At 36.7% G+C, this 26,003-nt stretch overlaps 1 protein-coding gene across 1 annotated transcript in view; it reads right to left on the bottom strand.

The window, feature by feature from the left end:
- Positions 1-15,095: 15,095 nt before the first annotated feature.
- CNTN5 (contactin 5) overlaps positions 15,096-26,003 on the bottom strand; it is a 1,373,625-nt gene continuing 1,362,717 nt past the window's right edge. The window contains exons 25-26 of the mRNA XM_051820359.2: positions 22,558-22,726; positions 15,096-18,732 (exon numbers count right to left, since the gene is read on the bottom strand). Coding sequence (XP_051676319.1) covers positions 18,632-18,732; positions 22,558-22,726 — 270 coding nt within the window. The 3' untranslated portion in view covers positions 15,096-18,631. The remainder of the gene's footprint in view (positions 18,733-22,557; positions 22,727-26,003) is intronic.

The raw sequence follows: 26,003 nt of genomic DNA, 5'->3' as shown, positions 1-26,003 counted from the left end.
TTAACTGTAGTCACCATGATGTATAATTGATCTCTAAACTTACTCCTCTTGTGTAACTGAAATTTTGGATCCTTTGACAAATATCTCCACAATTCCTCTTCCCCTTAGTACCTGACAACCACTATTCTGCCTTTTGCTTCTATGAATTGGACATTTTTTTAAAGATTTATTTATTTGAAAGTCAGAGTTACACAGAGAGAGGAGAGGCAGAGAGAGGTCTTCCATCCACTGGTTCACTCTCCAGAGTGATCGTCCAGAGCTTGGCCGATCTGAAGCCAGGAGCCAGGAGCTTCTTCCAGTTTCCCACATGAGTGTAGGGGCCCAAGGACTTGGACCATCTACTGCTTTTGCAGGAGATAGAGAGCTGGATTGGAAGTGAAGCAGCCGGGACTGGAACTGGTGGCCGTATGGGATGCCGTTGCTGCAGGCAGCAGCTTTACCTGCTACATCACAGTACCGACCCCAAATTGGACATTTTTAGATTCCACGTATAAGTGAAATTACACAATATTTGCCTTTGTGAGCCTGGATTATTTTACCTAACATAAATAACAGTATTTACTTCATTTTAAAGGCTGAATAGTTTCCCATTGTGTATACATATCACATTTTCTTTATCCATACATCAGTTGCTATACAATGAGATTGTTTCCATATCTTGGCTATAGTGAATAGTGCTGATATAAACATGGGAGTACAGATGTCTCCTGAATAAACTTAGCTCATTTCCTTTAGACTTATACCCATAGTGGACTTGCTTGATCACACAGTAGGATGTTCAGTTTTTTGTGGAACCTCTACATTGTTTTCGGTAATGGTTGTTATCAGTTTACATTCCTACTAACAATGTACAAGGGTTCCGTTATCTTGATAAGGAAACCAACACTTCACTTGTTATATTTTGCCTTTTTGATAATAACAAGTGTAAAGTGATATCTCATTGTGGTTTTGATTTGCACTTCCCTGATAATTAGTGATATTGAGCATTTTCTAAATATATGTGTTAACCATTGGTATGTCTTCTCTGGAGAACTGTCCATTCAATTCTTTGCCCATTTTTAATTGGGTTATTTGTTCACTTACTAGTGAGTTGTCTAAATTCCCAAATATTTTTCATGTTAACCCTTTAACAGATGCATGACTTGTAAATATCTTCTCCAAATCTGTATGTTGTCTCTTCACTCTGTTGATTATTTCCTTTGCTGTCCAGAAGCATTTTGGGTTGTTGTAATCCCATTTTTCTATTATTTCTTTCATTGCCTGTGCTTTTGTGGTAACATTCAAAAATCCATTGTGCAGACCAATGTCACAGAGCTTTTCCCTTTTATAGTCCCTTAGTAGTTTTAGGTTTTTATCTACATAATTAATCCATTTTGCATATTTATGATGATATGGAAATTTAAGTTTATTCTTCTATATGTAGACATCCATTTTAATTAGAATCATTTATTGGAGAGACTGTCTTTTCTTATTGTGTGCTCTTGGCATCTTTGTTCAAAATTGAGTGACTTCAAGTGATGGATTTATATTTGGACTCTATTCTATCCCATTTGTCTATTGTCTGCTTTTATACTCCTTTCAAACTGTTGTGATTACTATAACTGTGTAGTAGATTTTGAAGTCAGGAAGTAGGATGTGTCTAGCTTTCTTCTTTTTGTTCAAAATTGCTTTGGCTATTTGGGATCTTTTATAGTTCCATGTAATTTTAAGATTGTTTCTGTAGAAAACATTATGATATTTATAGGAATTCATTGACTTTAGATTGATTTAAGTAGGATGAGCATTTTAACAATATAAATTCTTCCATTCTATGAACATGTTCTATATTTCCTATTATTTTGAATGTAATATCTTTTTATAACTGTATGTCCCTATTATTTCTCACATGGACTACTCTAATCAACTTTGCCATGCTTCCGTATTTCCCTCTTCTATAATCTACTCTTTACAGAGCCATCAAAATAATTCCCTGAACATATTAACTCTGACCATTTCACTCCTTTACTGAAACTCTTTATAACAGTATATTTTTTAAAAACATTTTGGCTGAGACTTTAATGCAAAAACAATCAGATAGTGAAGGGAGTTGGGAGATAAAGCACCTTTTTGGAATTTCAAAAATAGAGCCATCTATATAATTCTAAAATACATTATCCATATCAGGTGTGCAAAATTGATTGAGACAGAAGAAGTTTCATAAAAATGAAATTTTAAAATGTTTTATTTATTTGAGAGAAAGGGAAAGAGAGAGAAATATAGATAGAAAGAGCATTCTCATATGTGGTTCTATCCCCTAGTGCCTGCAACAAATGGGGCTTAGCCAAAGCAAACTTGGGAGCCTGTAAGAAAATCTGAGTGTCTCATGTGGGTGGCAGAAATCCCCATCACCACCACTTCCCAGGGTGTGCATTAGTGGAAAAATGGGATCATAAGCAGAACTGGGTGTCAACTCAGGCACTCCAAAATGGGATGCAGACATCTTAACCACTATGACAAAGGGCCACTCTCTGAAGAAGAATTTTGAAGAGGAATCTTCTGAAAGAAATGTAGAGTACTACATGCCCGATTATCCAGTGTAGACATTTCAGTGAGACTATTCAGAGATCTTATTATATGTACTTACAGAGTGCATGACATAGAATTGTTTTTTACTCCCACTCAGGAAATGTAAAGTTCTGGACTTGATCAGGCTAATAATTGATTCTGTAGTTAAACTTGCTGTGTTGGATTTGGCCAACATATGCAGAGTTTAACAGGATGCATGATTTGGTTTTCTTTCATATGGTCCACATGTAAGGCTACACAGGAGAGAGAAAGCTATCTGCTATAGTTTTCATGAACCCCAAAGGTCCACGTGTATAGGGCTTGGTCCCCAGGGTGTTGCTATTGGGAAGTGGTCAAACCACTGGGGTTGAGGGTCCTAGTGGGAGCTCCTCAGGTCACTGAGGTGCCCTCGGAAGGTTGTTCTCTTGTGACCTCTTGAGTTGTTGTGAGAGGATTATTATAAAAGCTCAAGTTTAGACCCATTCCTTCTCTCTGCAGCCTAGCTCTTGCCTTGTGATGCTCTGTACCGCCTCAAAATTCTGTCAATAAGAAACATTCTCACCTGAAGCCCAGCCATTGAGGCTTCCTGATCTTGACAATTACTTTATAGAGAGAAAAGATCTGTTTAGCTCATAGTTCTGGAGTTAAATAGGACCTTTCTCTCTATAAAGTTAATTGACTTCGCTATTTCAATGCTGTAACCAAAGGCTAGTACAGTCTCTTTGAGCATTTTTTTTAAAGATTTATTTATTTATTTAGAATGCAGAGAGAGAGAGAGAGATTGATTGATCCTCCATCTGCTGGTTCACTCCCCAAAGGGCCGCAATGGCTGGAGCTAGGCTGATCCAAAGCCAGGTGCTTCTTCCAGGTTTCCTCCAGGGGTGCAGGTGTCCAAGGACTTGGACCATCTTCTACTGCTTTCCCAGGACATTAGGGAGAGCTGGATTAGAAGAGGAGCAGCTAGGACTTGAACCGGTGCTCATGTGGGATGCTGCACTGCAGGCGGCGGCTTTACCCAGGACGCCACAGTGCCAGCCCCTTGAGCTGTTTTAAATTCTGACTAATAGTATTTATTTTAGTTGTAGTGAGAGTGAAGGGATAATGACTTGATAGAAGAAACTATTTCTATTATGACACAGAATTTGGAATCAAAGATACCCAGTGGACCCTATAAAGGAGCCATGGGAATGTCAGTGAGATGAGGCATTGGTTTTAAGTTCCTGCTAAACTCAGAGAGAAGGAAGTCATCTTACATTATTGTCAGTTAATGTGGAGGTTTTCTTATAATCCTAATCCACTTGGAACCTGGTGGGATCAGATGCCTGTTATATAAACCAAGAGGAGGAAGAGTAAAAGTTAGGGAAGGAGAGAGGAAAGAACGATCACAATAACCGTCTTAGATCACAGAGTTCTCATTTAAGGAAGTTCTAAATGAGGGGGAGAAGCATTCTAACCAGATCAACTTGGGAGTTTTATTTTGGATAAGAGTTAATCATCTTAATTCTTGAATTGAGTTTTTTCTTACTTCAGGTGACCATAAGACTTATTAATTATTACTATGATTTATCTGAAAATTATAGGCCCACTTGATCTTCATCAGGTTTATCAAGGAGTAAATGAGCAGCTTCCTTTACTGAGTACCCCTACAGACAGTAGAAGGTAAAGTGATATTCTGATGAAGTCCCGGAGGATGTGCTTATTCAAGATAGTCTTACTATCTGAAGTGTATTGTCATACTCACAACCAATGTTAATGTCCCAAGGTGCTCTGATTTCATTTCCGGGTGTCCCCTCTTCCTAACTAGCTTATTCCACTTCAGGCACATAAGATGCTTTTCCGATTCTTAAATAGTCCACTCCTCCCTCACATGCAAGAGTCACATCATGGTCTGAAGGCTTTTGCTACCCTTACCTGCTGCCTTTTCTTTATTTTTCACAAGCATTTCTTAAACATCTAATCCAATATTGATTTCTGGGTATCGACATATTCCTACACAATGACACGTAGTCATTGGTGATTCTTTTCAAAGCGGCTTCAGTGGGAGTAAAAGCGTGATTTCAAATGTTGGAGCATGAGTGGAGGGTGATAGACAGTGAGTGCAGATTATTCCTTAGGACGTTTAGCTAGAGTGGGTGACAGGAAGAAAGGGTGATAGCTCTATGCAGGAGAGATGAGTTTTGTTGCTTGATATGGATTTCAGGAAAATGGGAAAGGAGTAACCAGTTTATGACAGAGCTCTTAGTTAGGGTAGAATATATAGTCCTCACAGTAATTCTTTGGAAGTTGGCATTTTTCCCACATCAGATGGGGAAACGAAGGCTTGTGACTTTTAGTCTACTTGCTTGATCTGTTAAAAAGTGGAACCAAGAAGCAACATGGGGATTAGTGGATTTAAACCCATTCTTTTCCAACATCTAACACGAAGCCTTTGGAAGGAGCCACTGAGGGGTTGATGTTTGAAAATGTGGAGAAACAGTGGGACAGGATAATTGATGGGTCTAAGTCCTAGAAGTGGCAGGACATGTAACATCACAGATGAGCGGCGATGTCTTCCTCTGCGATAAGCATGGCTGTGGATCAATACTCATGCCACTTAACTTCTTAAAAAACAAAACAAAACAAAACAAAACAAACCAACAGTGACAGACTTCCTACTGTCCTGGGTGTAATCTCCTAACTCCATACCATGGCCTTCAAGACTGCTTTGCTTCACCTCTACCTAATTCTCTCTCTCGGCTCTTCTACTACTTTTGCCTACCTCATGCCATTCCAGACCTACTGACTCCTTGAGCAAGTCAAGCTTTTGCCAGCTTATACCTGCAATAATTTCTCCCTCTGCTTAGAAAATGCACATATTTTGTTTTAAGTCATTATTTGCTCGTTATTCTTCTGTATTACTGTTTGTCTTCCCAGAAAGTATCACTATCTGAAATCATCATCCTTAGTTTTATTCTCTTCTTTGACATTCAAATATAAACTTTATGAGTATAGACATCTTGTCTGACATGTTCCTGTGTGTCCTCAGGGTCTAGAACAGTGTCTGACATACAGCCGGCAATTTAATTGAGATTGGAGATCAAAAGGGAGAAGTGAAGGGGCCGGTGTTGTGGCGTAGCAGGTAAAGCTGCCATCTGTGCCGCTGGCATCCCATATGGGTTCTGGTTTGAATGCAGGCTGCTCAGCTTCCAGTCCAGCTTTCTGCTAATGCACCTGGGAAAGCAACAGAAGATGTTCCAAGTGTTTGGGCCCCTGCTACCCACAAGGGAGACCCGGAAGAAGCTCCTGGCTCCTGGCTTCAGGTTGGCCCAGCTCCGGCCATTGCAACCATCTGGGGAGTGAACCATTGGATGGAAGACCTCTCTCTCTCTCTTTGCCTCTCCTTCTCTCTATGTATATCTTTGATTTTCAAATAAATAAATGAATCTTAAAAAAATGAAGCCAAGAGCATTTATTCCAAGAAAGCTTGATTTTCTGCTTTCTTGAGTTTGACGGTTGCTAAGAGTAAGAGGGATGGGAGAACATAAGAAAGCTTGGAATAGTGGCTTTGAATATGGAAGTGAGTAAATATATACCAGTAGGGTGCAGGATGAATGGGTCTGTTAGTAAGTACAGTTGTGTTTTTTTCTACTTTTTAAAATTTTTTCAAAGATTTATTCATTTAATTAAAAGGCAGAGTTACACATACATACATACACACACACAGAGAGAGAGAGAAAGAGAGACAGGGAGAGAGGCAGAGACAGATTCAGGGACACACAGACAGATCTTCCATCTGTTGGTTCACTCCCTAAATGGCCATAATGGCTGGAGCTGGGCCAACCTGAAGCCAGGAGCCAGAAACTTTGTTTTCCAGGTCTCCCATGTGAGTAGCAGGGGTCCAAACACTCAGAACATCTTCTGTTGCTTTCCCAGGTGCATTAGCAGAAAGCTGGACTGGAGGCTGAGCAGCCTGTACTCTAACCAGGACCCATATGGGATGCCAGCGGCACAGATGGCAGCTTTGCCTGCTATGCCATAGTGCCGGCCCCAGAAAGTAAAGTTGTAAGTGTCTGTGAATCTAGGAAGAATGAATATTTTCTGTGTTCTTTGCTGAACTTTAGTTTCCTGTAAGGTCAATAAATATGCAAATAATTAAAATTTTTTCCAATTACATTGATGTATTTTGATTGCCTTCCTGCATTCAAAGAATTTGAGTCTAAGACTTCATTGACCTGTTTTGTCTTTTTTCCTCTCTTAATATCAATCAATATTTTTCTTGATATCAATCTGTTTTTGGTTTAGTCTTGCATTCCTTGCCTTTCAAGTAATTTCTGTGCTTTATACCAAACCACTTTTCATACTAAAGTAGTTTTTGTTTTCTTTCCTACTTGAGAAAAAATAAAGCACAAAAATCACCGTGAAAGTTAACTAAACAGATTCTCAATGTTCTGTTTTAAACACTCAGCTTCTTGCAGTGGGATTTCTGTCATTTGCTCTCCCTGCCTCCCATAATACTTCAGAAAATGTATAATCAAATAATCAGAGGGCAATGTGTTCTTACTTTTGAACTTGCTGTGAGTTTGGGAAATAGATCACATGGGAAAAATCAGGGTCTTCAGAACTAATGAACAGGTAACAGAGGGGGTAGTTAGAATTGACTCGGGCAGTAGCCCCACACTGATATGATGCATGCATACACTTGTTCATTTATCTGATACATATTTATTGAGTTCCTATTACATATTAGGCAGTATTTTAGGTTCCTAGATACAGAGATAGTGGTTATCACTCCTGAAAAGTTGACTGTGAATAACAATGATGCACATAAACAATTTTGGTAAAATTTGATAAAGGAAATAATGTATTTTATTATGGCGAGCACACACATACGGCAGAACTCTTACCTGTGCCTGAGGATGCAGCAGATGAAAGAAGGTAATGTGAGTGATAGAACATTTCGGGGAATTGAGCCTTGAAGCAAAACAGCCCTATAAAATAGCGGAAGGCGTCCAGGGGCCGGGAGGGGTGTCTGAGTTCCGAATGTCAAAATGCTGAGCAAGGTGGTGGGAGAAAACAGTGTCAGCTCGTGGAAGACTTTCTGCAGCACACTAACTCATGTGGACTTGACACTGCACGTGAGAGAGTCTCCAGAGAATTTCAGTCAGGAAAGTGTCATGCTTAGGTTTGCTTTTACAAAAATGCCGGTGGGGTAGTAGGTTACACTATGGTAGCAGAGGGGGTTGATACCACTAACTGTGACAAATATATTATACTAATGATAGAGGAAGCTGGGTGTGGCTTATAGGTTGTGACAAATGTGCTAACATAAGATGTTTACAAGGAACCTGGGTGTGGAGTACATGGAAGCTTTTTGTACTTCAAAATTTGTATTTTGTAAATTGAAAACTTTTCTGAAGTAAACAGTTTTTAAAATTAAAAAAAAAAAAGAGAGTTGAGAGGCAGGTATTTGGGTCAGTGGTTAAATGGTGCTTGGCATCCTACAATCCTTATTGGAATGTCTGATTCAACTGTGGGCTCTGCTCCCAATTCTAAATTCCTGCTAGGGAACACCCTGGGAGGCCCTGTCACTCAAGCGGGAGACTCAGATTTAGTTCTGGCTTGGGCCTGGTCCAGCCCAGGCTGTTTCAGGCATTTGAAGGGTGAACTGGTAGATGACAGAGTCTCTATCTCTCTCCTTCTCAAATAAAATGAAAATGAATACATAAAAATTAAAACTAAGAAATAACAAGAAATAAAAATAACAAGAGCTCAACTTGGGAAGGTGGCAAATTTAAAATTTGTTGAGGAGGAAGAATTAATAGAGCATGATGATGTCCTTTTATGTGGATAAATAACCATTTATAAAATTCAAGAATAGTAAAACATGAGACATGGCTAGAGAGAACAATGCGTTCAGTTTTGGGCATTTTCAAGTTGATAAGCTATGGAGATATCCAAGTGTGGAGGCCTGCAAAGCATTAAAAAGAATGCCTTTGTGTACAGGAGAGAGATAAGGGTAGGAGATGCAGATGGGAGGGTGAGTAAACAGAATGATATGAGTATAAACTCTGGAGGACTCCCTCAGAGGCAGGGAAAGGAGAGGCCATCAACTTGACAGAATAGATGAGAGGGAGGGAGACACATACGGAGAAGACAATTGTGGAAATAAAAAAACAGAGTTTCAAAATGGAAGGCAGTTTTGTTTTGAAATAAAATGATCCCAGTTTCTATTGTGCTTAACAATCCATTTGTAAGAGAGTATGGTAATTTGTAAAAATTTTTACTTAAAATTGAATTTTAAATTTTAGATCTTCACATTAAGTGATATTTAGCAAAATTCTGACTTCAAATTTTCTTATTCTTAGGTTAATATTTTATAATCTGAAACATTTTTGCAAAGTTTGTTTCCTGTAATAGATCACAAACGAAAACCACATGGAAGTCAGTAGAAGTACATGTGTTACTTTTTATTTTAAATTCAGAAGTTTGTCTCAAGTAACACTGATTTTCTTTTTTCAAAGTGTGAATGCAAAGTTTATTGTGTTTCTTCCCTTTTTTGCATTGTATCAATTTTGTTAAATGTTTCATTGGGAAGACTTTCAGAGAAATAAAATTGGGGTGAATTGTATAAAAACCTTCATATATCCTTAATTTCAAATATTATCAACATTTTACTTTGTATATTACTTTAACATACACCCCCCCCCATCTCCTTCCTATACTTTCTTTCCTGCTCCTTTGCAATGTTTAAATGCAAATTTCATCCATTGTGTGATTTCAAAAGAAAAACCATGCTGGTGCAGGGCCCAAGCACTTGGGCCATCCTCCACTGCACTCCCAGGCCACAGCAGAGAGCTGGCCTGGAAGAGGAGCAACCGGGACAGAATCTGGCGCCCCGACTGGGACTAGAACCCAGTGTGCCAGTGCCACAAGGTGGAGGATTAGCCTATTGAGCCGCAGCGCTGGCCTTCAAAAATTTTTTTAAAGAATCTAGTTAGTGGGGCCAGCACTGTGGCGTAGCAGGTAAAGCTGCAGCTTGCAGTCCGGCATCCCATATGGACACCGGTTTGAGTCCAGTTGCTCCACTTCTGATCCAGCTCTCTGCTGTGGCCTGGGAAAGCAGTAGAAGATGGCCCAAGTGCTTGGACCCCTACACTCATGTGGGAGACCCGGAAGAAGCTCCTGGGTCCTGGCTTCAGATTGGCGCAGCTCCGGCCATTGCCGCCAATTGGGGGGTGAACCAGCAGATGGAAGACCTCTCTCTCTCTGCCTCTCCTCCTCTCTGTGTGTAACTCTGACTTTCAAATAAATAAATCTTTAAAAAAAAATCTAGTTAGAACAGCCACAGTGCTTTATCATTTTCCATCTAGCTCATATATCCCTTTTTCTGATCATTTCAAAAATATCATTTATTATGATTTTTATTTGCATCAAAATTCAGTTTTTGCATTTTATAATTTTTAAAATTTCATTTAAAGAGGAGCCTCCATTTCTTCACTTATCTTTTTTTCCATGTTATTGTTTTATAAAACAAATTATCATTATCCTGATGAAGTCTCACATTCTAGATTTGACCAATTACTTCTTTATGGACTCATAGAATGTATTTTTGTATTTCCTATGTATTCTGTAACTGACACAAAATTGATTAAATTTAGAACTTTTCTGAATTATTCTAAAAGGAATAATTTATTGTGGTATTACATATTGCATCCTAGAAGATGCATATGTGATTATCCTACTTTCAGTGATGTTAAAATTATGTAGTATGTTCAGGTGTTGGTAATCCAGTGTCAGATTCCTTATCAATCTTTCTTGTAATTAAAGGTTATTTTAGCCAGCACCATTAGCACTTGGCTAATCCTCCGCCTGTGGTGCCGGCACCCCAGATTCTAGTCCCGGTTGTGGCGCTGGTTCTGTCCCTGTTGCTCCTCTTCCAGTCCAGCTCTCTGCTGTGGCCCGGGAAGGCAGTGGAGGATGGTCCAAGTGCCTGGGTCCTGCACCCGCATGGGAGACCAGGAGGAAGCGCCTGGCTCCTGGCTTCGGATCCATGCAGTGTGCTGGCCGTAGTGGCCATTTGGGGAGTGAACCTATGGAAGGAAGACCTTTCTCTCTGTCTCTCTCTCTCTCACTGTCTAACTCTGCCTGTCAAAATAAAATAAAATAAAATAAAGGTTATTTTAGAACCCATTGATAAATATTTCCTGAAGCAATATTTTATTGGAGATGAAAAAGGATGATTTTTCCAAATGCCTTATTTATTCTTCAGGTTCCACTAGGAACTTTTTCAAGATGGATTTTGTGTTATGTTCCTATTTTTAAAAAAGATTTATTTATTTACTTGAGAGGCAGAGTTACAGAGAGAGAGAGAGAGAGAGAGAGAGAGAGAGAGATAGGTCTTCCATCTTCTGGTTCACTCCCCAAATGGCAGCAATGGCCAGAGCTGGGCCTATCCAAAGCCAGGAGCCAGGAGCTTCATCCGGGTCTCCTATGCAGGTACAGACACCCAAGCACTTGGGCCATCTTCCACTGCTTTCCCAGGGCATCAGCAGGGAGCTGAATCAGAAGTGGAGAGGCTGGGACTTGAACTCATGCCTATATGGAATGCTAGTGCTGCCGGCGGATGTTTAACCTACTAGTCACAGCGCTGATTCCTATGATCCTACTTGTCTCTTTTAATTTCCTTACTTCCTGTCTAGCACTACTGGATGACACAGCCTTATTTTATAGAATTTTTATGCCAGATCTTGAATAAATTATTTCCATAGGAAAGTCATAGTTATCTTTAATGGGTAACATGAATTGTTTCAAGTCTGATTTGACAGCAAACAGATTTTGGTGCAATGTCAGTTTAGCATGAGTGAGGGAAAAAAAGAAGTGAGGCAAGAAAGAGGAGGGAGCATAGCAAAATGATGTATACTCATCTCTCATTGTTTTATGCTGTTCTTGGATGGAACCACATGCTTGCCACATATATTTGAGACATCTCCAGACAAGCTGTATGAATAAATGATTTGGAGAAAAGAGAGGAGCAGGTCTATACCTATGACTTCGTTTGTCTCTTATTTTTCACTAGTCAATGTTAATCACTCCTCTGTCCAAGAATTAATTAATTTTGTACTCTCCTCTTCAGCATCATCCAACACTTTTGTGGATTAGTTGAGCAGCCATTTCCTATACTTAGCCCAATGACATGATAAATGTGATAGAAGCCAGAATTCCAGGAATATCCCTGGTTAGCCTGGCTTTGACAGTAGGAGCTAAAGGGTAGTGCCTAGTGTTCCAGGACAAAGTATTTCTTCCGTGTAATGGAACTGAATGGTCCTGAATGGAGTCAACTTGTTGGCAGCTGAGGTAGAACAAGTGTCTCAAGGTCAGATAGGCAGCTGGGGTCAAGGCAGTCTGGAGAGGTACATAAGATATAGATAGATACTTATGATAATTCAAAAATATAATCTTAACATTCAGAGTAATTCAAGTTTTTCCATTTTATTCTTAGGGTAGTCTGAAAAAACGCATCTTCTAGGAAAAAAGCATTACTTTTAGAAAACAAAACATAGGCTGTATTAGCTAGGATATTGGTAGAGAAAATGTATTAATTTTATCACATTCCATTAGCTTGAGCTCAGTTCTTTTTCTACACCCAGTCTAACAGAGGATGGGAAATGTGGTTTATCTAGGGAGATGAGGAAACAGGTTGGATGAGCCAGTTTCTGCAACACAGGTCATATTTAGCATGGAAATTATTGTACAGTATTGTACTTAACCAGTTATCAGTTCCTGTTAGACATTAATATGTATCATGCCACAGAGATCACTGATGAGAGGATCCAGATGTTTAGCCAGATGTTGGATTTTTCTAGTAACTGACATGGGTTTATATCAAAATCAGAAAATAGATGAAGTAGGGAAGATAGGAAGTTGGCCATCTCAGAATATTTGCAAGTGTTATCCTCCAGCTGAGCCGCATGTTAGCAAAATCTATGTTGCTAGCTTTTACTGTACTCTGACATTCAGGTCAAGAGGTAATTGCAACATAAGCAATGATTAATTTGTTCATTAAAACTGCAGCTCCGTTTTATATGGTTGGAGCAACCAACTGTTTAGTGAATTTCATTTTGATTCATTTAATGTAGTAGAATGTAGGAAAATTATTCATGTATAGTTATGAATCTTTCACAATATATATTTTACAAAGATACAACTAGTATTATTACTATTACATAAATATGAGAAAACAAAATAGAAAATATCAAGATGATATGTTACTTTTCTCTAAGAACAAAGGCTTTCTATTAAGAACATAGAAAACTAAAGTAAGTTTTATTAAGTGGAAGTTTCTTCTTTGTCATACATTGTGTTAAGAGATGATGATACAGTATTTCTTTATAGGTACTAAAGACCAAGACATGGAGATATATCTGTGTTAGATGTTAAAAGGTTTTGGTGATATTTCATAGGTGGCTACTCCTGCCATGGAATCTAAAGCAGGGGCCTTTTCAAGTTTTTATATGGACCATATTAAATTTACATAAACATAGAGACCAGCATAAAAATGTCTACTAATCTGCCACTCAGCCTCAACAATTATGAATGTTATGCTACCTTTATAGCATATATCCTGCCCATAAATTTATCTTGCTGGAATACTTTCAGGTAAATTCCGGATATATTATTTTACTTATGCCTAGCTTCGGGATATATTTTAACTGATAAAATCTTTAAAATGTATCTATTAGAACTATTGTCCCTTCTGTTTCATATAATACAAAGTCCAGATTTTAAGATTTCCCCATCGTCTCAAAGGCATGTTTTGTAGCTTCATCTGAATCAGTATTCCAAGTATTCCAAGAAGGTCTGCATGTTGTATTTTGATGAGTTTGCTCTTCATTCTGTTTTAACATTATAACAGTTCCCTCCCCCATTTTGTATCTGCATGCCATTTATCTGTGGGTGAAACTCGGTCATTGGTCCTGTAGAATATCTGACATTCAGAATTTATCTGATATCTTCCTTGTGGTATAATTTAAGAAGTTATCTTTTCTTCCAGAATGTCTTAAAAATAACAGATGTAGAGTTTTGATCAGATTCATGATAAAATTTTTAAAGCATAGCATTAGAGAAGTAATGCTGTATAATCCAGCTCAGTCATATTGGGAGTATTTAATGTCTGCGTGTCTCCGTTTCAAAAGTGGTATTAAAATCCATAGATTCAGATGGTATCAGCCTATTTTTTACTATGTGTTCTTCATTAGCATTTTACTTGGTGTTATTTTGGTTTTTTAAGATTTATTTATTTGAAAGGCAGAGAGAGAGAGAGAGAGAGAGAGACCAAACGAGAAAGAGAGAGAAAGAGAATCTTCTGCTTGCTCACTCCCCCAAATTGTCCTAACAGCCAGATCTATACCAGACCAAAGCCAGAAGCCAAGACCTCCATCCTGGCCTCCCACATGGGTAGCAGAGATCCAAGCACTTGGTCCATTTTCTACTCCTATCCCAGGCGCATTAGCAGAAAGCCGATGGGAAGTGGAGTAACCAGGACTTGAACTGGAACTCTGAAATGGGATGCTACCTTTGCAAGTGTCAGCTTAACCCTCTGTGCCACAATGCTGGCCCCACTTAGTGGTTTTAAAACCTATTGATATCCAATGTACTACTGTTACTTTTTTTATTCTAAAATTAGTTTTGCCTTTATTAGTTATGATTCTTCCAAATGGGAGCTATCCTTTATCAACAATGTGATTGTCCTCAGTCTTTACAGAAAATGCAAGATGAGTTCTAAATTCTTTCCTTTTTTACAGCGAATCTCAAATGAAGGGTGACTCTTTCATTTAACATGATAATCAATGATGTATGAATGTTTACCCACACAGAAGTGTGGAGTTTAGATGTCAGTTTGTTGCAATCCATTGCAGTCAATATTCCTTAAGATTTATTGTCTCATTGTGCCAAAGGCAAGCCTTTAAGTTATCTTTCCATCATCACCAAGATAGGTCTTACCAGTCAAGTAAGAAGTCTCAGGCTCATCCTGTATATTTCCCTACCTGAAACCTTCCACCAGTTATTTCTCCATGCTCTGATTCCTTTTGGTAGTAAATGAAACGTAGGGACCAGAATTTGTACAGTATTTATGATTCAAAGATTACAACTTCTCATTGAACATTTTACATTTTACATTTTACAAAGATATCATGTGTGTGTGTTGTTCTTGGGTGAATCCCAGTTAGGAATGTACTCTCAAAATACTGAATCGATACACTTATCTATGCCCTCATAATGCTTCTGTAAAGAAAAGCTTTAATTTACTAATCTTTTGGTTGTTATATATTTCATTTTTTTCTATTGATTTTCAAATTTTTGTTTTGTTTCATTTTTTTGTTTAATTTTTAAGTTAATATAACATTTATGTAGTTCCAAAGTCTAAACTACAAATTAAATTGGGAAGGAGCTTGTTTGCATGTTTTCCTTATATTTCAATCACTTCCTTCTCATATGTAACCATTTTTCTTAGTATTTAGCTTATTCTTCAGTTATTTTTGCTTGAGAAAAATAGCATATATGTGTGTTTATATTTTTCCCACTTCTTACACAGAAGGGGACACAAATTCACTTTTGTACCTTGTTTATTCATTTAATATTACATGCTGTTGCTAGTGTATTTTAGGAACAGATCACTCGATGGGGTATTGCTAGGTAAAAGGGTAAATCCATACAAAATTTTACTAAGTGTTTCCCAGCTTTCTTCAATTGAGTTGTACCATTTTATGTTTGAGAAGATTTTAACAATCAAATCTCCCTAATCTCTGACCTACTAAATAGAAGTCAATTCTATGCAAATTGATTATCTACCATCCTTGGGAAAACTGTTTGAAAAAAAAAAAAAACATTTTAAGACCACCATTAAGTTAAATCCAAATTATTGCTCACTTAGTATGTCCCAGGTACTATGTGCCAGGCAATGGTATTAGAAATCTCAAAAACTTATAGAATATAGTCTCCCTGGGTGATCTCACGGTCTGGAAAGTGGAAGAGAAACATTGATAAATAATTAATTATAATATTGTGTGATTGCCAGTGCAATAGAAATGTACGCATGGTGCATAAGGGGCCCTAAGGACTGATAAACTCCATCTGTGAGAATTGCACCTGGGATAAATTGGGATTGTCTGTTCCCTATAAAAGTAGAAGAATGCATTTAACAAACTCATCCCAGAATCGTTAAAATGAAGTTTCCTTTCCTGAGAAGAAATACATTTTGAGTTTAACCCTGCACTTATTCCATCTGTACTTTGCTTGTTTTGTTCTTTGACATGGTGTCAAATTTTTAAGTTCAAATACTAGGACCATTCATGGAAATTTTTGAACCTAAAGTCATAACAGCATGCAGAGTCTAAAAGATGTTTTTTGAGAGTGCAACTATACTCATAAACATCCTCTTTTTTTAAACAAAATAAATAGCCATTCATGTAGTTGACAGGAGAAAAGATAAAAGTCAATAAAAAGAGAATTATTTATTAAAAAGGTCTAATGTTACAAGAACAGTACACAGAACATCTGACTGTGCCTTCCACATGGTATATACCATTATATATATAATATATATATACAGATTGTATACAATATATTTAACAGTTTGACATGGAGTCCACAGTACCTTCATTTGGATATGCAAAACATTTGCATTCATGAAATTTCTAATTTTAAGAAGTGCTGTTTTCTTCATAGTTCAATTGTGACTTTACAAAAATACAGTCTCTTTAATGAGTTAAGACTGTGTGGTTATTTTCCCATTCAAGAAAATTCTCAGTACTGTAGATGAAAAATAATGTACCTTGATAACAGATGCTGTTCTGCTTTTGACAAAGTAACAAATATGTAATACATAAATACAGAAACATTGAAAACCTGTTTCCTTAAATAGGTTTATGATGCAAAATACACATTCTGTGCATGTTGAGTAAAAACATCCCATATCTCAGATTCCTGTAAGAATACAACACCAGACTTTCTGTACGTGAATATTCTGTCAGATGTACCATCCATCAGCTAGTTGGAAATCCTGGTTAATTTGGATTTGTCATTGACAAATTAATGTTATACTTTATTGAGCCTTATAACAGTGCTAGTAATAAAGTCCTTCACTGAATCTTGTGGAAAATGATAAAATGGCTTGATTCATGAAATTTATAAAAATTATTTCCCATTTTTCATATTACTTATGTATATTTAGATGGACAATTTATTCTTGTAAGTTATACTGTGCTTGGGAGAAGTCCTGTTTTACCAGATAAATTATTAGTATATTATTACTTTTGAAGTCCATCCTCTCCCATTCAAAATAAGATGTTCAAGAAAGGACACTTGATCATTATTATTCATAGGCATAGATAGTAAAATACTACCATATATAGTATTTACTATATTAATATTGACTAAAATAGTCTCTTAAATCACTTCTTGCTTGTTTTGAGGTGTTTTGAAAACAATTTGCCCCCCAAAAGAATGAATAATCAACATAATTAGTTATACTGTGGCTCTGAGGCTAACATTTTAGGATATTCAGAACAGAAACTCCAATCTCTCCTCTGATTACACAAGGTATAACCTCTAGAACCAGAAATTTGAACTCAATATTTTGTTTGCCATTAAAGATGCAATTAGAGTTAGAAGCTTGTTTTGCATAACTGAACATAAATTGCTTTGTGTTCTTATATTAACATTACCTATAAAACTGAAACTTTTCCAGGTTCTTTTCTGGCATATGAAGATGCAAGAACTATCTTTTCAAGCATCTTCAAGCTCAGATACATTCTCATGTTGGCTAGAATTTCTATAATGATATCATCAAGGAGAGTGATTTCACTGTGCTTTCCAGCCACAATCAAGGACCACTTAAATGTGGTACCTCAATGTGGGCAATGTGGACCACCTCTCAAATCACTGACTTATAGAGTACATGGCTGGGTGGACTTGCTGAGCCTCTGTATTGATGCTATGTCCTCACAGCTAAATTTTTTAAATTAATTTATCTAATATCTCTTTATTTTAGGAGTTGGTGAGATTTCATAAGTGGCATATAATGCAGGGAACAGTTTTCAAAAAATACAAAATTAGTTTTTATGCTTGAACCATTTTAATCCATAGACTATATGTATGCGTAATTATTTGCCCAACAAAATTTCATATACTTAAAATGATTTCCAATTAGAAGGAAACCTTGGACTGAATTCAACATCTGTTTTGGCAGTCGGTGGAGAAATGAAAAAGTTCTGTCCCATAATCATTGCATTTTTAAATTAGCACCCATGGCAGCATGTCAGTATCTATAGTTTTAGTGATTTTTGTAACTTGAAACTATTTTGTTTTTAAAAATAAACATTTACTGTATTTTCTGCTAGATAACATAGTGGTTGATGAAAAGCAATTGCACTTAAATTCATTTGGACTCGATTTCTATTTACTTTCCACTGATATAAATGGTTTATTCCCTGCCCTAATAACTTGCTCTAGGGGTGCATATAGAATAGCATACTGACAAATCTTAACTATTTTGCTATTCAGTCACACAATATTTTTGAGAAAACTTTGTGTACTTATCCTATAATGAACCATATAACTGAAGTTTTTTTTCATATCTCCTGCAGATATGGCAGTCAGAATAATCAGCTGTAGGGAAAATGAAAAACATTAGACTCAGTCTTAAGCAAGCTTTTCATTCTCAGTTTTGTATTTGTCTTTGAAACATCTGCTAGGGACCACTTACTTAATAAATGGATGGTACACACTCAGAATCATTAGATATAAAATGAAATTCCAACATATTAAAAAAGTAAAGAATACATTTGACAGAAATTGCCTTTACTTACAAAAATTCATTACATACAATCTGCATATTTTTTACTGGACCTAGAACTGTCCTCTCAATTTACAAAAAAAACAAAGAGAAACCTGATGGATAAGTAATAGTTCCAAGTCTCCTCTAAGTGCACCACATGTAGTCCCAAGTGTTTAAAGCTCATCTCAGGATCCTGGGTCTCCATCTACACTATACTCTATTCACTGCTGTTATCAAGCTAAAGCAAAGAAAAGTGAATTAACTCAGCAGGTTTCACCATGAGGTTGAAGGAATCATCAATGCCAAGAGCAGTGTTACCGAAGATGATGTGGAGAGAGTGTGGAGAGTTGACTGAGCACTTGTGATTTTCCCACCTGTAATAAAAAGGAGAAAAATCAAGTGGAAAAAATATTTTGATTTTGTTTGGACTGGGCAGATGTTCTTTCTAATATGTAAGACAAAGGAAAGCAACATTGGTCATATTTCTGATGAGGCAGTTCTTCATACATACAAAATAATACACTGTGGTTGCCCAAGTTATATGGAGGATAGAAGGATACATGGAATACTGTGTCTAAAAGCCTATGCTGTGTCTAACAAATACATCTAACTAGGAGATTCAATGTAAACTTTTGCACTAATAGAAAACCTTTCAAATTCTAGATATGAAAAATAAAATAATTTTTATTCTGCTTAGTTCAGAAATGGAGTTTCTTAGAATTCAACACTTCCATACAAAAATGATCATCATGCAGAGATTCTAGCTATTGCCACTGATTAGTGGTGGACCCCTAGCTCCTCAAGCAACAACCCTAGATTAGCTAGCAAGGAATTTTTGTTCCCTGGGTAGACAGGGACAACATCCTGATTCATCATGAAGAAGTTACAGAGGACAGACATTCCTCCCTCAAGGTCCCATAAAGATTAAGGGATGGAAATCTGAGGCGAGTAGTGATGTGGGATAGGAAGTGAGTCAGTGAGGGACAAGGAGCACCCAAGGACTGCCAGCACCCAAGCCATGTGTACTACCCAAATTCTAACACCTTCCATGCCAATTCACCATGCCTGAAAACTTGGCATGTGAAGCCGAATCTTACTTTCCAACAGGCAATGGATGATGCCAGTTTCTTAGAGATAAACCATGCATGCTGAAGCCTCACCTTTGAATTTTCAGTCAGGCCCTGCCCTGAGCCCCACCCCTTATCCTGTAAAAAGGACAACTCCAGCCCAGGAATTCTCTGTCCTGAGGTGTTGTGCACTCACATATGAGTGAGCATTATCCCTTTGTCTTTCAATAAATCCCACTTAGAAGCTCCTTCACAACCTGAAGTCCTCATTTAATCACGTCAGTCGATTTTTTTTTCAATTTAATTATATTACTTTATTTGATTTTTTATGGACCCTTGATTCATTGTCTTGGTTGTAGAGGCTTCAAGTCTAGATTCTCATGACTAATTTGGCAAAGGAATAGAATACGTTATCATTTTACTGACACCAGGAGAACATCTTTTTCTTGAGAGCAAAATATGTGTACAGTTAATATACTAGAACTGTTGTTGGATTAAGCTGACTGATCCAAGCTAATCAGCTTGAAATAGTTTGCATAGGTCCTTACAGTCACAAACTATGGCTTTTGGCACTAAGCGGAGGAGTTGTCCTTCAAGGTAGAAGACTTCTGAAGCACGTGATAATGGTTGATGTGCTCTACTGAGATCATTATTGACATTGTCTTACTTGTTCCGCACAGCAGTTATATAAGATTAGTACTATTATTTATCTGTGTTGCAGCTGAAGGAACCTGGTATTAGAAAGATTGTAGAACTGGGCTAGGGATTGGTAGAAGTAGGTGGTCTTATCCATTGTCTCACTTAAAAGAATACTTAGCCTTAGTTAAAACCACCACCACTACCACTATCACCGCTACCACCACCAAAACAACGAAATCAACCACCCAGTGTTTGTTATCATTTTCTTTCCATTTATCCCATGTGGCTTGATTGAGTGTATTACCATATGGGGTTGATTTCCATTACAGAGATAGTCTAAATTTATTTTCTAGATGTTTACGTAAAAATCAAAGAAATATTTCTTGCATAAACCACACATACACATGCAAAAAATCAGCAAATCTTCTTTCCTTTGAAAGTTTTTATAGCCAATGCACTAATAAAACCTATTATCAAGTAATACAAAATGGGGTTATTGTGAATGATATGCTCACATGTGAGCTGTAAGAAGGGCAAATGACAAAGCCTTACTTGAGTGGAGTATATGCTTAATAAATAAACAATATAAATTCTAAGTATTTGAGAGTGTTAAATCAATGTACATTACACTTTTATGAAAACATCTCACTTTAAGGATGCTAAGTAGGGCCTATATTTCAAATTCTAAATAGAATTTACAAAGCTAAAATATATTATTTTGATTATAAAAAGGAAAATAAAACATAAAGTACAACATTGGACAAAGATCTAGCCCTAGCTGTAAAATTAACTAGCTGTTTCTCTTGGGCAAGTAATTCAATTTCTAAGGTGCTTGGTTTCTGGAATATGGTAAGAATGAAAACAATCATTGCTCATGTTCTATGGGTTTAATGTAGACAAAACTGTGAGATTTCACTTTTAAAACCTCAAGAAATTGGTTGTGCTGGCCAAAGCATTATTAATTATAACATAAAAGTTGATGTTGACTTTTTTATCGAAGTTATAAGTTAATCAAATATAAATGGGAAAATCCAAGTGTTTGCATTTACAGATTCTGATTGTGTTAGAATTGAAAGAAAACTTAGAGAGTCAGAGAATAATAAAATTCCTAACTCAAAAATTCCTAGAGGGATCAAGTAATATATGGAAACCATGTTGTATAATGCCAAGAATATTGATATTTTTTATTCTGCTTTATTATTCTCTATAATATATTCATTTTCTCTGTCATTTGAAATAAAATTTGAGATACAATACACCCTTTTCCTTAAATGCCTTTATCTATAGTTACTAAAAAAATTTCAAATAGCAGTTATTAAAAACCAGAAATTAATGTTGATATAACATTTTCTAATCTACAAGGATTATTCACATTTTTTAATCATTCCAATAATGTCTTTTATCTCATATTTTTGGAGGAATTTATAATTTAGCAAGTATCATATCAAAATAGTTTTTTTCTAAAAGTTCAGCCTAACTATATTCTTTTCTACATTATATTTGCTTTCCATCTCACTTTGTGGCATAAAAAAATCACAAACAGTATTTCTGGCCAGTTGATAAGTGTGTTAAATAAGATAGTGCCACATTTAGAGTCTTGCAACATATCATTGGCAATTTCCCTCTAGGTTGATCATTCTGCTCAAGAATGAAGGGTCAACAAAAAAATTAATAATTGCCATTAATTAAATGCACAAGAAATGTTTTATACAATGTTTTGATGAAAATTGCCCAATACTTTAATTAGGTATTTGTGTATATACCTAACTCTTTTGCTTCCTTTTGTGACTACCCTGAAGAACGGTTTCTTTCTTCCAAATTCGTAAAAATTGCTCTTTGTATAATCAGTTTTCCCTTGCTGGGTGAAGGCATAGGGCCTGAAAGACAAGCATTCGGCTTGAAACCTTATTCTGCCACTTAATAATAGCTTGATCTTAGTCAAGTTACATAAATTTTCTTTGTAAAACAAGAAGAAAGGTACCTACTTCATATGACTGTTACCAACATTAAGGAAGGTATTATACAGAAAGCACTTTTAGACATACAGGACATGAAGTAAGGGCTAGTAAAAGCTAGCAATTATTAATACCAATTGCAATTATATTTATATTCTATAAAATTATAATTTAGTCAGAAATCAATGAAAATGATCAAATTGTAATTGTCAAAACACTTCCTTCAAAGGCCCTACTTTCTTACAATAAAGACAATCCAGGTAGAAAAGAAGTAGGTATGTCAAGGTAGTGCAGTATCAGTTTAAAGGAATATCCCCAAAGCCAAAATAGAGGCCAGCATAGGCAAGGAAATTGCACAAATAAGGTCATTGTAAACAAAACATCGACTCCTTTCTAGGTTTGTGGAAGGTCTGCAATTTTGAGATTGCCATGATTCATATTAATCAGAGGATGGTATGGACAATAGAAGACAAGCCCCTCCAGATCTCAGAAATGGCAGTTTTGATATTGTGCGTGGTCATCAAATGAAAGAGCTTACCTGAATACGATGGCACCCTGATTTGAGAACTGTTGGTTCCATCCCCGCCTTCACTGTATGCTCGAACTTCGATAATATAGACTCCAGCATCAGGGAGTGGTACTACTGCTTGAGGTTTCTGGGTTTCAATAACTTGACTGTTGGTGTGACCCTCTTGCCTATAAAAAACCTAAGAGTAATAGCAAAGGTTTAAACATTTTTTGTTCAATTAGAGTTTAACTGTTTATTGACTAGCTGCTGTGTATCATATTCTGAGCTAAGCACAAAGATCTCACTGCTTAGATAAGTGAACAAATGTAATGAGTGTTATGAACTGTCATGGAAGTGTTTATAAGGGGTCATGACATAGAGAAGACAGAGTTTAATTCTATCTGTGGGTTTAGACTAAGCTTTCCAAAGGAGGTGCTACCTGAGCTAAGCATTTGCAGATGAGTGGAGTTCACCCTTCAGAAAAGTGGAGGAAACAGATTATGCAAAGAGAGAAGAGAATATTTTAAAAAATACATCTAAGAAATTAGAAACCATGACATTAGGGTATGAATTGTAAAGAATGCATATGCAAATATAAGAAATGAGTCTAGAGAAGGCCATGAAGGGGAAGATCATGACAAGTCTTTTGCTTGCTTCTTGAAATGAATGGTATCATAAAGGAGTTTTGAAAACTCTTCAAATCATTTCAAAGGAGTGAAAAGAAAATTTGTTAAACATCTCAAAAAGAAATTCTTAACATAGGAAATGGTTGAATAGTAAAAATTTATTAATTTTTTATTTCTAATTTTGCAGTGGTTTACATTTTGTTGAACAGGCATTTAGATACTTTGGGTAGCAAAGATAAGTCTTTGTGACATCTGGCTGTGATACTGCAACTGAATATATATTCATGACAAATCTCCAGAAATACAAATCAGAACATAGGAGTATCCTATGTTTACAGAGAAGGAAACTAGGGTCACAGAGATTAGTGGTTTAAATAAGATCAAGTGGGTAGTTAGGGAAATTCCATTAGAAGGTTAACATTTTGATGGCCATATATATATATACATATATATACACACACATATGTGTGTGGATCTATATATCTATATATCTATATCTATATATGTGTGTATGAGGTAGTAGCCATTGAGATGTGTTCAAATATATTTTTACTCAGTATCACTGTGTTTGTACTTTTTTGTAATTATTGGTATTAAGATTATTTTGCATAATGGAAAGAGCAATGACTTTCCAGTCTTGCAGATCTGGATTCAAAACAATTTCCTACAAAACAGCACAACAACAGCAAAACCTATCTCCTATACCTTCCTGGCTGGGCAAATTACTAACCTTTCCAAACCTCAATTCACTCCACTATTGGGTGGAGATAATAACATCTATTTCATTGTTTTGTTAGGAGGATGAAATGAAAGGATGCATGTAAAATACCTGTCACAGAACTTGGTGCATGATAAGCTTAATCAGAGGAAGCTATTTGTTCTGTTGTCATCATTGTTCAATTGTCAGCGAGGCAGTGTTTAAATTGCATCATAAAAGATGAACTGGCTTACAAAGCAAAAGAAAAATTTCTAAATTTTTTATTATAGCAAATATATATTTTTTTGACAGGCAGAGTGGACAGTGAGAGAGAGAGAGAGAGAGAGAGAGAGAGAGAGAAAGGTCTTCCTTTGCCATTTGTTCACCCTCCAATGGCCGCTGCGGCCGGCGCATCACGCTGATCTGAAGCCAGGAGCCAGGTGCTTCCTCCTGGTCTCCCATGCGGGTGTAGGGCCCAGACACTTGGGCCATCCTCCACTGCACTCCCCGACCCACAGCAAAGAGCTGGCCTGGAAGAGGAGCAACCGGGACAGAATCCGGCACCCGACCAGGACTAGAACCCGGTGTGCTGGCACTGCAGGCGGAGGATTAGCCTATTGAGCCATGGTGCCGACCAGCAAATGTGTTTTAAGCTTGAACCAACTTATGTACAAGATCAGAAAAGCAATATTTTCGTGTATTGAAACTTTCCTGGATTTGATCCTCCCCCTCTGTAATGTGGTAATTTATGCTCCCTCCATATCACTTTCTTTATATTTCACCTATAGAGGGAAGTGACCTCTCTATAAATGTCATGTATAATCAATATAGTGACTCAGATTCTTTTTGGGAAGGTCCCTATAGCCTCAGTGCCAACACAACATGATAAGTTTTACTGAATATTTACTGGGTATGATGTTGTATAGGCCAGGTAGTACTATAGACTGGAGATTCAACAGAGAAGATTACATGAGTCCTGTCCTTATGGCACCGATAGCCTGATACTGGAGGCAGACAAGCAATGAAATGAAATGTGGTAGGTACCACAAGGGGAAACAGATTTTGATGCCACAGCAAAGCATGGGATGAGGATTTAGTCAAGATCTGGGGAATTGGGACCACTTCCTGGAGGGTCTGTAGCAGGAGGACGTCTTCCTGGAAGATGTATTTTGGCTTAGAAATGACAAATTTATCCAAATTTATGCTTCTGATTTTAATGGTGGCACTGTAATGAATTAGAATTCTGATCATCCACACAAGATAATTATAAAGCAAATTTATGAGAATGAGAAAGTATGTAAATTGGTGGGGATTGGCAGGGGAGTGACTATTGTAGAGGACACTGTTATTATGGTTCAATAAATTACAATTCTTATGACAAAGAAAAATGCAGTCAGCAATGCGTATCTAATGTTGCTGTAAAATCCAGAGTTGAAGAAAAAATTGTGGATCAGTCAAAACTTAGGAACAAAAGGTAAAAGCAAAAAAAAAAAAGTTAGTTAATGGTAGCAAAAGCAGTTTGAAATTAAATGTGGCTTTTACTAATACATCCAAGGAGATGTAGTGCTATGTGTGAATAAATAGGTATACTAAGTGACAGGATATATTAAATTAATGTTTACTTTAGGTGTGTTAGAGAATATTTTACTTTATTTAAATATTTTAAATATTTAAATATTTTAAAATCCAGATTTAGAAAAGATGAATAAGAAATATGATAAAACTAAGGAGACATGTCAAAAATAGCTATGGACAGTGAGGAGGCCAGGGATTTCTGTGATACCATGGACACTTACAGATTGACAGTTGTAAAGACAGGCATCTCTATGCATAAAATAGATTGCCTAATGTAACATCAAGACTATTCTCAAATTCCATTTAAAAACTCAAAATCAAAGCGTTATTCAAAGAGATGATCCTGAAGGAAAAATTCTTGGGATAATGTAATTCTCAAAGGCATGATCTGGGAGGGGATATTCTATGTCTAACAGCAACAGAATCTTGAGATAAATGTGCTAAAATATAACAGGATTAATTTACTTATTATAAACTCAAGTGCTCCCGAAAAGGATGAATCCTACTAAATAAAGGCACGTCGTATTCCTCAGTTGAGCAGTGTGCGTATGGCTGATGGGGACATCTGCTCTTTATAA

This window comes from Oryctolagus cuniculus, chromosome 1, assembly GCF_964237555.1.
Source record: "Oryctolagus cuniculus chromosome 1, mOryCun1.1, whole genome shotgun sequence".
NCBI lineage: Eukaryota > Metazoa > Chordata > Mammalia > Lagomorpha > Leporidae > Oryctolagus > Oryctolagus cuniculus.
The sequence above is the reverse complement of the archived record's forward strand: the minus strand, read 5'-3'. Positions and strand labels throughout refer to the sequence as shown.